The 14,896-nt window shown below is 41.0% G+C and overlaps 1 protein-coding gene across 1 annotated transcript in view; it reads left to right on the top strand.

The window, feature by feature from the left end:
• The window catches only part of LOC137595073 (potassium voltage-gated channel subfamily B member 1-like), a 46,355-nt gene extending 31,514 nt beyond the window's left edge, over positions 1 to 14,841 (top strand). The window contains exon 3 of the mRNA XM_068314889.1: positions 9,182 to 14,841. Coding sequence (XP_068170990.1) covers positions 9,182 to 10,999 — 1,818 coding nt within the window. The 3' untranslated portion in view covers positions 11,000 to 14,841. The remainder of the gene's footprint in view (positions 1 to 9,181) is intronic.
• The last annotated feature ends 55 nt before the right edge of the window (positions 14,842 to 14,896 follow it).

The following is a 14,896-nucleotide window of genomic DNA, read 5'->3' as shown; positions in this document are numbered from 1 at the left end:
TAACCTTCACCATTAATTTCATATTTCATATTTGTACTGGATGAATAGCTGCAAAATGTAGCACGTTCATGTACTCCGAATGAATTTATTTAGAAAACGATAGTTATTGATAACATGTTTTATGATAGCTTGTCCACCACTTCACCTGCTTTGGTTAAAAACTGGAAAATATTAACATACAAACACACAAATGCGTGCACTTAACATCAGCTCATCGGCATTATCATTTCAAGTATGTTAGCGTACTGTTGTAAGCATTTAGCTCAAAGCACCTCTGACTCTAAATACAACTGATTCTGAAGTGCTGAGATGTCAAAGCATTGGTATTCAATGGTCTGCAGTGGGTCACATTTTCAAATTAATGGTTATTATTTGAAACTTTTCCACCTGATTTATCTGGGTTGATGGGAATAACTAACTTTTGTAACTAAAACAAGGTCACTCAGCAAACACTTATAAGCTAATGCCATACTAACAATTTTATGTACAGTATGCTTACAGTATAAAAATAATCAATACACAATTTCATAAAAGCTTCTTCAGCCAAACATGTAACTTCCAACAACTTCCAATGTTTGTCAATCTATGACACCAAAGTATAACAAGAATTTTCAGGCCTAAGCAGAATTTAGATGATTAATTCACTATCAGTAAATGTTTTCAAAAATGTATAGAGTTGATAAGATAAAACTTTGGATTCATTTCATTCTAAAAAAAATAACTTGAAAAGCTTTGTTTTCACTTTTTTACAGACATCAACTTGACAAACATGCTGTTAAATCTAAATCATGAAGATTGTCCCATCCTCTACATTTTAAGTGTTTATAGAATTTCTCCTCAGCCATCCATCCCTCTTTAGATAGAGAACTAACATGTGGTGGTGAAAGCAGAGTGAACCACATCTACAATTTTATCAGGATACTAAATATTTGTTCTCGTGTTTCCTGATCTTCGGTAAAGACAGGCTCTCCGCTATTTCCTGAGAAAACAAAATTGAAATCCAGGTTTGTTTGTGTGTTTGTGTGTGTGTGTGTGTGTGTGTGTGTGTGTGTGTGTGTGTGTGTGTGTGTGTGTGTGTATTTATTGTCATTTAGTAATTATCACGTGTGTCAAATCAACATTGCTAAACAATGTGAGATCGAAGGATTTTAATGACCTTGACCTTTGTTTTCACCACCAAATAAAATGTTGAATTAGTGAAGTAAAGCTACGCTTCACTTCCAGCGTGAAGCACACTTTCAGTGTGTTCTTAGGTATGAGGAGGAAGGATTGTAAATTATAAAAAATGAGGGAATCAACTCATGAGACACAGTCAAAGTATTATTTACTTCGTCTCCTTTCTCTTGAAGACACGACACCAGGTGCTCCACTTTTCTTTGCTTTTACTGCTCCTGAGAAGACAAAAGACGTAGAGATTAAATGTCTGCATTTTATAATAGCACAGGAGAGGTTACAGGTGTCTTTAGCTCCCTGCGCGATCAAATAGGAGCTAGATGCTATTCGATTAGCAGTAGCTCCCTGAAGCTGCTTTTGTTTCTGTCACCTGAGAAATTATGAAATATAATTATGAAATTAGAATAGTTTACATGAACTCACCTGTAGCTGGATGTTCTCTGATGTTCTCTCTGTTCATGCTCTGTCCATTTTGCTTCCTCAGAGAGGAAGTTCTTCTCTATGTTTATCTTCCAGCTTTTTGTGCTCCTCATTCTACTGAGTTATTGTGACTGTCAAGCAATCCTGAATAATGAAACCAGAGAAAGAGCTGCTCTTTCAGGGCCTCTTCCATCTCAGAAAGCTCCAGCTTATAATTTGCTTCAGTCTGAGCAAGCTCCATTTGAAGTTTGGCTTTCTCAGAGAGAGTTCTTTTTCTGTTTGAGGAGCTCATCCTCTGGCTTTTTGTAAAAAAAATTCTGAAAGAAAATATTCTGTCCATCAAGCCGGACAGTGATTCTGAATGATCACAGCAAAAAGAGGGTTGCTCCTGCAGGGCCTCTTCCTTCTCAGAGAGACAGCATTGAAGAGTGTGCATCAACTTTTCCATCAGAGTGACCTTCTCTTCCACACAACCGAGGTTCTTCTTCAGTGCCTTGTTCTTCTTCTCTCTGAGGGGGTTGATTTTCCTCACCAGCTCAGGTCTGTTGGTCTCCATGGATGTGTTTGGAGAAGTTGTCAAATATTGTGGTGCCACAACTCCACAACCCCATCTCTGAAAGACAGTTTTTAACATGATTTTGAGACCATGAAATAAGTGTAAATATTAAAATTGATAAGTTGTATATATGGTAACTAATAAATTGTCAATGACCTACGGCCACCTAAATTATAGTTGAGCAAAGTGAGAGACAACAGTTAACTTGTGTTTGTGTTCAATGGTAAATAATATTTAAAAATGAATCTGAAGGAAGACAAAAAAGAGAGATGTGATTGTAAACTGATGTTGTTATTGTTGCTGTTGCTGTTGTTGTTGTTGTTGTTGGTTTTGTTGTTGTTGTTGTTGTAATGAGAAGCACTCAAGAAAAAACTACTCAAACTTGAATGAGATGTTTAAATTAAAGAGTTCTGTCTCAACAATAAAGACAGTAACCTAATAGAGATATGGTCTGAAACAGGCCACCTACAAGTTCTTTATGATGCATATTTAAAAGACCACTGGCGTTACCATGGTAACATATACTGAAATAGGTTGAAGACAAATTTCTCTGTGAAACTGACATGGAGCAGATCTTGAATATTCACACAATTCACTACTCTCTCATACTTTCAGCTAGGAATGTCATTCAAAGTTCCACATGTAGAGTAGTTTCATAGTTTCAGATAAATAATTTCAATAAATATTTCAATAAAATAATTCTTTATCATTCATTGTTTTCCCAAAGTTCTTACAGAAACGTGAGGAAGTTTGAGGATTTTGACAACTTGTAGAGTGTGGGCTTCGAAGAAGGAGAGGAGGAAAGTGTGTTCATAGGAAGAGAGAGATGAGGAACTGAGAGTAGGGACGTTGAATGTTGGAACTATGACAGCAAAAGGTAGAGAGTTGGTTGACATGATGCAGAGGAAGAACGTAGACATACTGTGTGTCCAGGAGACCAGGTGGAAAGTTAGCAAGGCTAGAAGTTTAGGATCAGGGTTCAAGTTGTTCTATCATGGTGCAGATAGGAAGAGAAATGTAGAAGGAGTTATCTTGAAGGAGGAGTTTGTTAGAAATGTCCTGGGGGTGAAAAGAGTGTCAGATAGAGTGATGAGTCTGAAGCTAGAAATTAAAGGTGTGATGTTCAACGTTGTTAGTGGGCATGCTCCCCAGGTAGGATGTGAGCTGGAGAAGAAGGAGAAATTTTGGTTGGACTTTGATGAAGTGATGCAGAGCATACCTAGAAGTGAGAGAGTTGTCATTGGTGCAGACTTCAGTGGACATGTTGGTGCAGGAAACAGAGGTGATGAGGAGGTGATGGGCAGGTTTGGTATCCAGGAGAGGAATGCAGAAGGACAGATGGTAGTTGACTTTGCAAAAAGGATGGAAATGACTATAGTGGATACCTTCTTTCAGAAGAGGCAGGAACATAGGGTGACCTTTAAGAGTGGAGGTAGGAGCACACAGCTAGACTACATCTTGTGTAGACGTAATCTGAAGGAGATCAGTGACTGCAAAGTAGTGGTAGGTGAGAGTGTAGCCAAACAGCATAGGATGGTGATGTGTAGGATGACTCTGGTGGTGAGGAAGATAAGGAGGACAAAGACAGAGCAGAGGACGAAATGGTGGAAGCTGAAAAAGGAAGAGCATTGCATGACTTTTAGGAAGGAGTTAAGACAGGCTCTGGGTGGTCAGGAGGTGTTTCAAGACGACTGGACAACTACAGCTAATGTGATCAGGGAGACAGGAAGGAGAGTACTTGGTGTGTCATCTGGAAGGAAAGTAGATAAGGAGACTTGGTGGTGGAATGAGGAGGTACAGGAGTGTATACAGAGGAAGAGGTTAGCTAAGAAGAAGTGGGACACTGAGAGGACTGAGGAGAGTAGACAGGAATACAGGGAGATGCAGCGTAAGGTGAAGGTAGAGGTAGCAAAGGCCAAACAAGGGGCTTATGATGACTTGTATGCTAGGTTGGACAGTAAGGAGGGAGAGACTGATCTATACAGGTTGGCAAGACAGAGAGACAGATGGGAAGGACGTGCAGCAGGTTAATGTGATTAAGGACAGGGATGGAAGTCTATTGACAGGTGCCAGTAGCGTGATGTGAAGATGGAAAAAGTACTTTGAAGAGTTGATGAACGAGGAAAATGAGAGTGAACAAAGATGAGGTGGCTGTTGTGCCCAGAGAGGACCTGTGGTACTGTATGAGGAAGTCTGGACTGACAGAGAAGTATGTTAGAGCGGTGCAGGACACGTATGAGGACTGTAAGACAGTGGTGAGGTGTGATGTAGGTGTGACAGAGGAGTTCAAGGTGGAGGTGGGACTGCATCACGGATCAGCTCTGAGCCCCTTCTTGTCTATATGGTGATGGACAGGCTGACAGACGAGGTTAGACAGGAATCTCCATGGACTATGATGTTTGCAGATGACATTGTGATCTATAGTGAGAGCAAAGAACAGGTGGAGGAGAAGCTAGAGAGGTGGAGGTTTGTCCTGGAAAGGAGATGAATGAAGGTTAGCCGCAGTAAGACAGAGTACATGTGTGTGAATGAGAGGGACCCAAGTGGAGGAGTGAGGTTACAGGGAGAAGAGATCAAGAAGGTGGAGGATTTTAAGTACAGTGGTACCTCTACTTACAGAATTAATTGGTTCTGGAGACGCCTTTTCCATGCAAATGCCCTAATCCGTTCCAAGTCCCCCCAAATTCAGACATAGATGTTTTATAAAGCATAAAAATGCATCAAAACATGTAACAAATACACGTAACAATTAGATTATTACACAAAGAACAAAAATGACTTGCATTTACCTTTTAACTGCTATCCTCTTTGTTTTTTGCCCTCTTTGGTCAATGCGCTCTTGCCTCACCATGCCGAACAACAGAGTGAATTCCAGTCCTCCTTTTGAACTTCTCCAACTACCCACTCGATGCCTTAAACTCCTTAAACTTCCTTTTGTTTTAATAACGTAGCAATTGTAGATGCATTACATCCATATTCTTTGGCGAGATCTTCCAAACGCATCCCTTTTTCATGCTTTTCTATTATCTCTTGCTTTGATTGTGTGGACAAAAAAACTCTTTTCTCTGTCACTTTCTTGGGGTCCATAGTGAATACTCTAAAAGTTAATATATTTACGAAAAACTATCAGAACACCGCATGGGTCGATGGCCGAATGACGAGGACGCTGCATAGGTACCTATCTAGCTACACACAGAGATCCCTCTTAGCCAATGGGATGCCAGGATGCTAGGTAATAGTCAATGGCAGAGCAGCTATAAGAATGTTGCGTGAAGGGACCTTTGGGAGCTGCGAGTAGCAGCCCATACTGTATTTTTACCTTTCATTCATTCATTTTTTTTCTGCCGCTTCATCCGCCGTAGCGGATCACGGGGAGCTGGAGCCTATCTCAGCTGGCACAGGGCATGAGGCGGGGGACACTCCGGGCATGACGCCAGTGCACAGCGCAGCCATACACAAAGACAAACAATGATACACACACACTCACTCCTACGGGCAATTTTGGGACCGGCCAATCAACCTGAAGCGCATGCTTTTGGAGGGGGCAGGAAGCCGGAGAATCCAGAGAGAACCCACGCAGACAAGGGGAGACCATGCGAATTCCGCACAGAGCGGGACACAAATCTGGATCGTTTCGTAAGTAGAAAACTTTGTATGTAGAGACATTTGTAAGTAGAGGTATCACTGTAGTTAGGGTCAACAGTCCAGAGCAATGGAGAGTGTGGAAAAGAGGTGAAGAAGCGTGTACAGGCAGGATGGAACGGGTGGAGGAAAGTGTCAGGTGTGATGTGTGATAGAACAGTTTCAGCTTAAATGAAAGGAAAGATGTACAAAATTGTGATGAGACCAGCGATGTTGTTTGGTCTAGAGACAGTGTCACTGAGGAGAAGACAGGAGGCAGATCTGGAGGTAGCAGAGATGAAAATGCTGAGGTTCTCTCTGGGAGTGACCAGGATGGATAGGATCAGGAATGAGTACATCAGAGGGACAGAATATGTTAGAGGTTCGGGAGATAAAGTCAGAGAGGCCAGACTCAGATGGTTTGGACATGTCCAGAGGAGACATAGTGAATATATTGGTAGAAGGATGCTGAGTTTTGAACTGCCAGGCAGGAGGCCTAGAGGAAGACCAAAGAGGAGGTTTATGGATGTAGTGAAAGAGGACATGAAGGTAGTTGGTGTGAGAGAAGAGGATGCAGAAGACAGGGTTAGATGGAGGCAACTGATTCGCTGTGGCGACTCCTGAAGGGAAAAGCCGAAAGGAAAAGAAGAAGAGTGTGGGTTTTGCAGTAGTTCTTTGCAGAGGGGAGACAAAAACCCACAATTGAACTAACTTCACACCCTCAACTGTGACTCTACAGCCATGAAATACATAGAAATGAAGGAAATGTTTCCTCTTTAAGAAAATGGGCTTACATCAGCAGTCACACACACAAGTCCCAAGAAACCCCTTCTTCTCTCCCATTTTAGCCAACTTAAATCTAGCTTTAAATGTTATCCACTTTACAGAAAGTCACCATAATAGATGAAAATTTTCACATGCTGTTTGACCCTTACACAACAATATTCAGTTTTATTTAATGATTGCTGATCATACTGTATATTAAATCAAAAAATAGGGTACACTACACCTAATCGAATAATAGGCATGTCAGGCTGGGTAAACCTCCCAGCCTTGAGAGCATAAAAGTCTCTAACAACAAAAACCCTGGATGGCAGCATTCAGCTAGTTCTCAAGAAGCAAACAGAGTGTGTGACAAGCTGTGTCCATGACCTCAGTACTTGTCATTGAGTAACATAATACAATCCCATAACCTCTAAAACAGTATACACGTGTCTTAATACCCTTGCTGCACATAAAATACAGTATATTCATTTATATGCACTTCTGCTTTCATGTCTCTTATTTTCAAGGACAGGAAGAACTCATTTTATTCTGCTCTTCGCTTTTAGCTCTGATCTATCTGACATCTACATAAAGATATTCATTTTCAATTTTAGAAATGGTGTCACCCCCGCATACAAAAACCATATCAACACAGTTAAAATGCCGAAGCAAGGAAAGTTTCTACTGAAATTCACAGGTTGGGTTTGCCATACTCCCTCTGTGCCACAGATTTATCACTGTTAAGAGTGTCCTAAATAGACACTTCTTTCTTTGTGGCGGAATCATATCCTAATAATCTCTCTGGTTGACCTCAGTGGGTGTGCTGCCAGAGTGGGAGGGAAAAGAGAGAATAGGGCAGAGAGTTTGATGGGAGGTGAAGCCGGTCAGCCGTAAATTGTCCTTAACACATAGCACACCTTGGTTCAGAAGCATTGTTCATTTGCGATGTCCAGGTCCAGTCAGTGTGTCATGTTGGATTAGTATCTGTCTTATAAGTGCACTTTCCACTGGACAGTCCATTTTGGAGCTCAGCAGCTCTCAGCCCTACTTTCTTTTCAGATGTCAGACATAAGTATGATATAGTTTTCTTTTTCAAACTTTATATACTTCTCAGACAACTTAGACACTTTTACATCCTCCAAAACCACCGTGAAAAGTGACTCGTATGTTTGTCTATTAATAGTATTGATATGTTTTTATCTTTCTGAAAGTTGATTTATTTGATGCCTAAATCAAAATGCCTTTACTTTAGTTCTCCTGCTGTATTGTGTCGCCTCCACCTCAGCAGGTCTTCTCTGCATTTCATCCCTCTCTCTTCAAAGGCCAGAGTAGGTGTGCAGGCAGTCACCTGTCAAGATTAATTAAAGCTAATGGCAGCTGACTGCAGGGAATAATCCTGCTCGCCGCTGGCCTGGAACACAGCCTCCACAGTGACCTTGTGTTGGATTTCACACTTTCTCTGGGACAGGACTGATAGGTGTGGCACACCCACACACCCACAACTGTGAAGCTGTCTTAATCCCCAGCACTATGACCAAACCCTATTGTACTCAGCAGATTATAACTGATAGTGGCTCAATGCTTCAGAGGTCATCATTATTCTGTCATACTGGCTCACTGGCCGCACAAGGTGTGTGAATTAAAAGAACGATAAAGCTTTGTAAAACATTGTTTTCCTTGTTGGCTCGGTTCTTGAGAGTGAATAGAAATGGAGAAGGGGATGAAGAAGAAGAAGTGAGGCAAGGATTTAATAAAATGAATCAATAAGATCTTTATCTCTCTCTCTACTCTGTCATTTCCTTTCTTTGTTATATTACAACAGGAAGAAGAAAAGCATCCACCCCAGAGATCACATTAGCACTAAATCTATTTGTTTTGAACTGCTGAAATGACATTTCATGACTGCTTTGGAGACAGTTAAATGGGCTGTGAACCACAGCAACACAAGCAGCAAGCAGCATCACTGGTTTGAATAGTTCTGAGAATCAATTTAGTGTCATGTATGGATCCAAATCAGTGTGACACAATGAAGTAGAGTTTCTCATGGGACCAGCCTTCTTATTCTTCCTGAGGCAACTGCTAATAGTTGCCTGAATTACTTTTAATTGTGCTTCAAAGTTACACACTAAAGTCACATGAATAATAGCTGGATGCTAACAGTTTTGTGAGAATGTACTAAAATGAAATATAGGAAAAGAAATTTTAAAAAATGCTGAATTATTGTTTTTGTATGGTGTCTCACAGTAGTAAATTTTCCATGTGCATGAAGCTTTAAACAATGTGGATCACCAGGAATTCTGTTACTTGGTATCTTAAGCTAACATTGAGTCATTTTTATTGAAGTTTTGTTGGCATTATTCTTGATAGAAGCAAAATGGGTCATACCCTACCTCACAAAAACTTCCCAAATTCATTCAAGTCTTTTCAAGTAATCCTGCTAACAGACAAACAAAGAATATCAACAGAAACATGATCAATGTACCTCTGTACAGACGTAATGGTTGTTGTTTAGTCTGGACTGTCTAACTTGATATTATTACCTGTAGAAAATCGCACCAAGCAAGTGTAAAACACTAGGATTTATTTCTCAGGTATTGCTTATTTCTAATGTAGTATATAATAAGGCTTATTTTCTGTGTTTTACAGATCCTGGCAATAATCTCCATCTTCTTCATTGTGTTGTCCACCATCGCCTTGTCTCTGAACACCCTCCCAGAGCTGCAGGACACAGATGAGTTTGGCCAGTCCTCAGACAACCCACAGCTGGCTCATGTGGAAGCTGTGTGCATTGCCTGGTTCACCATGGAGTACCTGCTTCGCTTCCTCTCCTCCCCCAGCAAATGGAAGTTCTTCAAGGGTCCCCTGAACATCATTGACCTGCTGGCCATCCTGCCTTACTACGTCACTATCTTCCTGACAGAATCTAACAAAAGCGTTCTGCAGTTTCAGAATGTCCGTCGAGTGGTTCAGATTTTTCGGATCATGAGGATCTTGCGTATTCTGAAGCTGGCTCGTCACTCCACAGGTCTGCAGTCTCTGGGCTTCACTCTCAGGAGGAGCTACAATGAGTTGGGCCTGCTGATTCTTTTCTTGGCCATGGGCATCATGATTTTCTCCAGCCTGGTCTTCTTTGCTGAGAAGGATGAAGAGGACACCAAGTTCAAAAGCATCCCAGCTTCTTTCTGGTGGGCTACCATCACCATGACAACAGTAGGTTATGGAGATATATACCCAAAAACTCTACTTGGAAAGATAGTAGGGGGTTTGTGCTGCATTGCAGGAGTGCTGGTGATAGCCCTGCCTATCCCCATCATTGTGAATAACTTCTCTGAGTTCTACAAAGAGCAGAAGAGGCAGGAGAAAGCCATCAAAAGAAGAGAGGCTCTGGAAAGGGCTAGAAGAAATGGTAGCATTGTATCTATGAACATTAAAGATGCATTTGGCCGCAGTGTTGAGCTAATGGATGTTATGGTAGAAAATATTGATGGAAAAAAGGAGAAAGTCCACGATAATCACGTGTCTCCTAGTCAGCTTAAAGGAACTCCCAAATTAAAGGCTCACACAAACCCCAGCAGCCCGTGCATGACCCTGGAACCAAGTTGCCCAGAGCATGCAAAGCCCTCAAACAGCCCACAGCATCTTAGCGCACAGAAACTGGAAGAAATGTACAACAATATGGCCAAAACTTCGACACTGCCCGACTTCAATAGCAAGGAAAAGGGGCTGCTGTCCAAAGCAGTTAAGCAGAGAGCTGAATTTGAGTTGGAAAGTATCCCAGCTGGAGGTGCCTCGCTTACGACAGAGGCAGTTACAGATATGAGGAGTATGTCCAGTATTGACAGCTTCATCAGTTGCGCCACTGACTTTCCTGAAAGCTCTCGCTTTTCCCACAGCCCTGTCAGCAACATGCCAGGGAGAGTTAGCACTAACCCCAGCCTGGAGCCCACCTTGGAGAATGAGCATGAAGGATCCCAGGGCATGAACACACCCCTAACAGGGCAAAGCATAAAGCCTGCCCAATATTCTGACACCCCCAAGGGTCCATGTCTCAAAGATCCACTCAAAAGCCACTCGCTCAAGGTGAACTTCAAGAGTAGGGAGGATTCAGGGACAGGCCCCTTCGCAGACTGCTCATCAGCCCAAAGCCCCGAAGTGTCCATGTACACAACTGCCGGCAGCGAGGCATCCATCACAAACCCTGAGACTTTACTGCCAAGTATGTTTACATTCCACGATGCATCCATTCATAAATTTATTGATGCCGACACAGACGAGGAGGAGCACCTGCATGATGGTTCTGGCTCCAAAGCATCCCAGAGACTCCTTGAAAAAAGTGGCTTCCACCAGGGCTCCAACCACACGGAGGGGAAGCAGCGGCAGCTGGGGAATCGTGAAGGTCAGGAGAATCATGTGGCACAAGAACTCCAGCCTCTTCAGGGAGAGAAGAGCCAATCCAACACTTAGCGGTGTAATGGAATGGAGACCACAGAGAAAACATAAGAGAAAAGCACAGAGTAAAGTCAGAGAACTCAGCAGAGGTGGACCTCACAATAAATGGCCCTGAAAACTATTTTCAAGGGCAAAATACTTCTCCTATGAAAATAGCTAAAGGGGAAAATTTTTGTGTTTTGCTCCTGAACACATTTAGTAGAGGACTCTAGACTCTAAGTAATGACCACTTGACAATTTCTATTTCCACATGTTTTTCCCCAGATTATCATAACAACAGTAGTCACAAATTGTAAGACTACAGAATATCATTTTTACAAACAAAAACTTATATTTTTGACCCTGACTATTACGTTAAAGACACTATAGCAAAAGATGTCCAGTCGTAGCAAACAGCAGAAGGCATTGAAACATGTCTGTAAACTGAGATACAGTACTTTAAATAACTGTTGTCGTGTAAAGAGGGAACTTATACTTTAATGGTCACACATGTGGGCGTTGCAAAGGCAGCATTGTGTTTCCTATGAGCTTCTTCCTTAAAACTAGCCTCAGTCTGTGTTGTCAGTTATGTTTTATGTTTGTTTGAGTGAGGAAGACAGAAATGGACAGACAGACAGTTCACACTGACAGAGTGCAATGACTATCTTTGATGTTCACTATAGTATGATGTTTTAATCTCTTGATTTAAATTTGGGAAGGATGGAATAAGTCAACAGTCTTTCAGCAGGAGTATGGTGTCTCGCTAATCAATAGTTTCAGCAGCACAGAATTTCAACGACGCATGGAGACACTGCGAGGATGCATCAGTCCTGTTCTGCTCGACTGCTGGCGAGAGCGCGAGAGAGGCATCACAACAGGAGGATCATTCTTACAGTATTTTGAACACTGAAAGAACACTCGTTATCCTCGTTTGCTTGTTTTTGATTGCTTCTAAATATCTGTTTTTGTCCCTCACATCAGTGCAACAAGAGTTCAAATCTGGAGAAGTTGTTATTTCAAACCTTAATGGAAGATGTTTCTGAGGCATCATCAGTCTTATTGTAGCGCATCATTTGAACGTCATGTTCTAATGAACCTCTGTCTAGCTGGAAAGACCGCACTGAACACCACACAGTGATTGTGTGACTATTATACAGGTCTCATTACAGAAGCAGAATATTATAAGAAAACCTATTTATTGTACAAGGTAAAGAAAGAAATTTATAGGAAATCATGATTTATATTTTTAAGAGATTTTCTAAAAGACAAAAAATATATTGTGCTAATCTCATAATTTTTCATTTCAGTATATGTCCTGCATAATTTTGATGGAGTTGCAATGATTAGATGATATATTGCAGTAGATAAATTTGTATTGTTTGCTATTGTGTCCCTATAAATGTGTGTCCTTCTTTTCTTTGTGCAATGTGAAGAACCAAAGAACTGTTCTTTCTGATAACAGACATTAGTACATTTGTCTAGTTATATTTTCAGAGCTAGCTTTCTAACCAACACAATCTGATACGGTATTTTATGGGAAGCCATTCTTGCTGAAGTGGTCAAAACACAGAAGCTGAAGAATGCAGAGAAGAAAAGACTGGACCCTGAAGAAGTAAGCGACTGTAAAGGAAGGGGGAAAGTAGGAAAGGAATATTTAGAGATAACGAAGGCACTTTATCTTCCATCCCTTATCCAATTTGATTATTTACACACTCTGGATCTCAGCAAATAGTTTGCGTCCAAAAGTTCTAAATTTTACTTACATGAGTTTACATGACAATGCTTAAAAAACACAAAGCTGCCTCAGCTTGTCGCTCAGACACATCAACAGTATGGAGGAACCTTGTTTCCCTGATCGGGACACAAATTCAACCAAATATCCTGCATTCCTGTCGCATCTACAGTCCAAACATACAATCAATCTTAGTGTGGATCTGGTGCTCTTATCCTCTTTGTCATATTGATAATGCAAGCATGTTTTTATAGAATAATTAAACTCAAACACATATCATGAATACACACCAGAACGCATCTATTTTTAGTTAAGACTCTTCATGCTTAAAAACTAATATTTACTCTGTGTAGCTATTTCCTGTTGTTAGACATACTATAAGTTAGATATTTCTGTGCCTTTGCTTTTAATAAATGCCTACCCTGCATACTGAATTTGTTGCTCAGATCTGTCTAATGGACCTAAAGGATAATTAGACAAACTATGCATCAAATTATGGCACAGAGAACTGGATCATCAGGCTGTCAGACTGTTGCAGATATCCAGAACTCTCTGCTCTTGAACTTAGATGCATCGAACACTTGCATGAAAAAGGTCCCATTAAAAAAAAAAACAGGTTGACACACTCAGCTGAGTGAACAGCTACTGTTTCCATGGTAATGGTTGGGATGACTGCTTGGCTTGTATTTGATATAAGCAAGGGGCCAATCTGCGGATGTGAGAGACTCAAAGACATCATCACATTCTGTTCATGCATCCGTTCATCATACTCTCTGTTTCAACGTCCCTTCATTTCATGCACGCCTGAAAATGAGGTGTTGGTAATGTGTGTGGTCACTGCAGCCACCGTCTTCCATTGAGGGAATGACTGTGAAATGTGAATGGAATAGGAGCAAGCAGCGCCTGACAGATAGAGTTGTACAGCAGAGCTGTCAGACTGATCACAAGTGACATCCTTAATAATGGCTGGAGCACTCTGCTCCAAAAAGCTCTTTAACACAGACAAAGCGATCATTTCAAATGAACATGTCAGCTCTCTCATCTCTTTTTTGCCCTTTTAGAAGGCGAAACATCCCCTCAACAAAGTTCCCATTTCATTGTGTCATTGAGAAACTAATGTAAGCCACACAGTGGTATTACACACAAAGCACTGTTGTTGTTTTCCATTACCAGAACCAGCTTTGTGCTTGAGGCTTTTGTGCAGAATGACAATTAAAAAAGGGCAGTTGGATGGAGGCTTCTTTGTTTTGAGAATGCTTTCATTTCTGTGATTCTAAATATATCACTCCAGGCATGCAAGAGGAGGGTCTGAGCCAGCGGCCAAGGCTCACTTACAGCAACATCTTTGGTCAGAAAGTATCACTGAAGTATGACGAACAAACTGTAGCACAAGAAACTGTCCACAAAGGAAACAGTCACTGGTGTGTGGGTTCAGCTGCAGCCCAGCCCAGAACACTGCGTGGTAATAGGATAAAAATGTCAAACTGACAAATGGTGATTTAACTTTGACCACATAAGAAACTGCAGGAAAGACTCAAGAATGGGTGTTGAAGGGGGTTGTTAATATCAATCACAAAACAGACAGACATGCAGTAGAAATGGATAGTATTCCTCTTCTTTACTTCTAAACAACAGATTCTCTCTGGTGGTTGATTTTTAACATTTTTATTGTGTTTTGTTGAAGCAGCAACATGTAGATTTTAAACCGAAACCAAAGGACACATTTATTCAAATGCAATTTCCAAAAGCAAGAGATTAATAAAGTCAATAAGAATCCATTTTCTTGGAACACAACGATCCAAACATTTGGAGGTTGACTCCAAATACATGTCATGTGATTTACAGAATCTTACCCATTCTTGAGCGAAACAATTGAATCATATATCTGAACGCTGCCCCCACTGTCTGTGGGAAACTGTTTGTTTTGTAAAGTTTCATACTTTGTATAGGCTGACTTTGTAGAGCTTTATCATTTGTGTGTCCTTGTTGGTTAAGGCATGTAAACGCTATTTAATCTTTCCACAAAGTATCTGTAAATATAATTTCAAAAGCTATAGGGAAAAAGCTTAGATCAGCAATTTTGAAGCAATTCTCACGTTTTACTGACTGATGCTTAATAAATACAGTTCTCCAGTGTTTGGTGCTGTAAGACTCACGTTAATAACTCAGATGAATACACACAACACATTGAAAATGAGTCA

Source organism: Antennarius striatus, chromosome 5, assembly GCF_040054535.1.
Source record: "Antennarius striatus isolate MH-2024 chromosome 5, ASM4005453v1, whole genome shotgun sequence".
NCBI lineage: Eukaryota > Metazoa > Chordata > Actinopteri > Lophiiformes > Antennariidae > Antennarius > Antennarius striatus.
The sequence above is the reverse complement of the archived record's forward strand: the minus strand, read 5'-3'. Positions and strand labels throughout refer to the sequence as shown.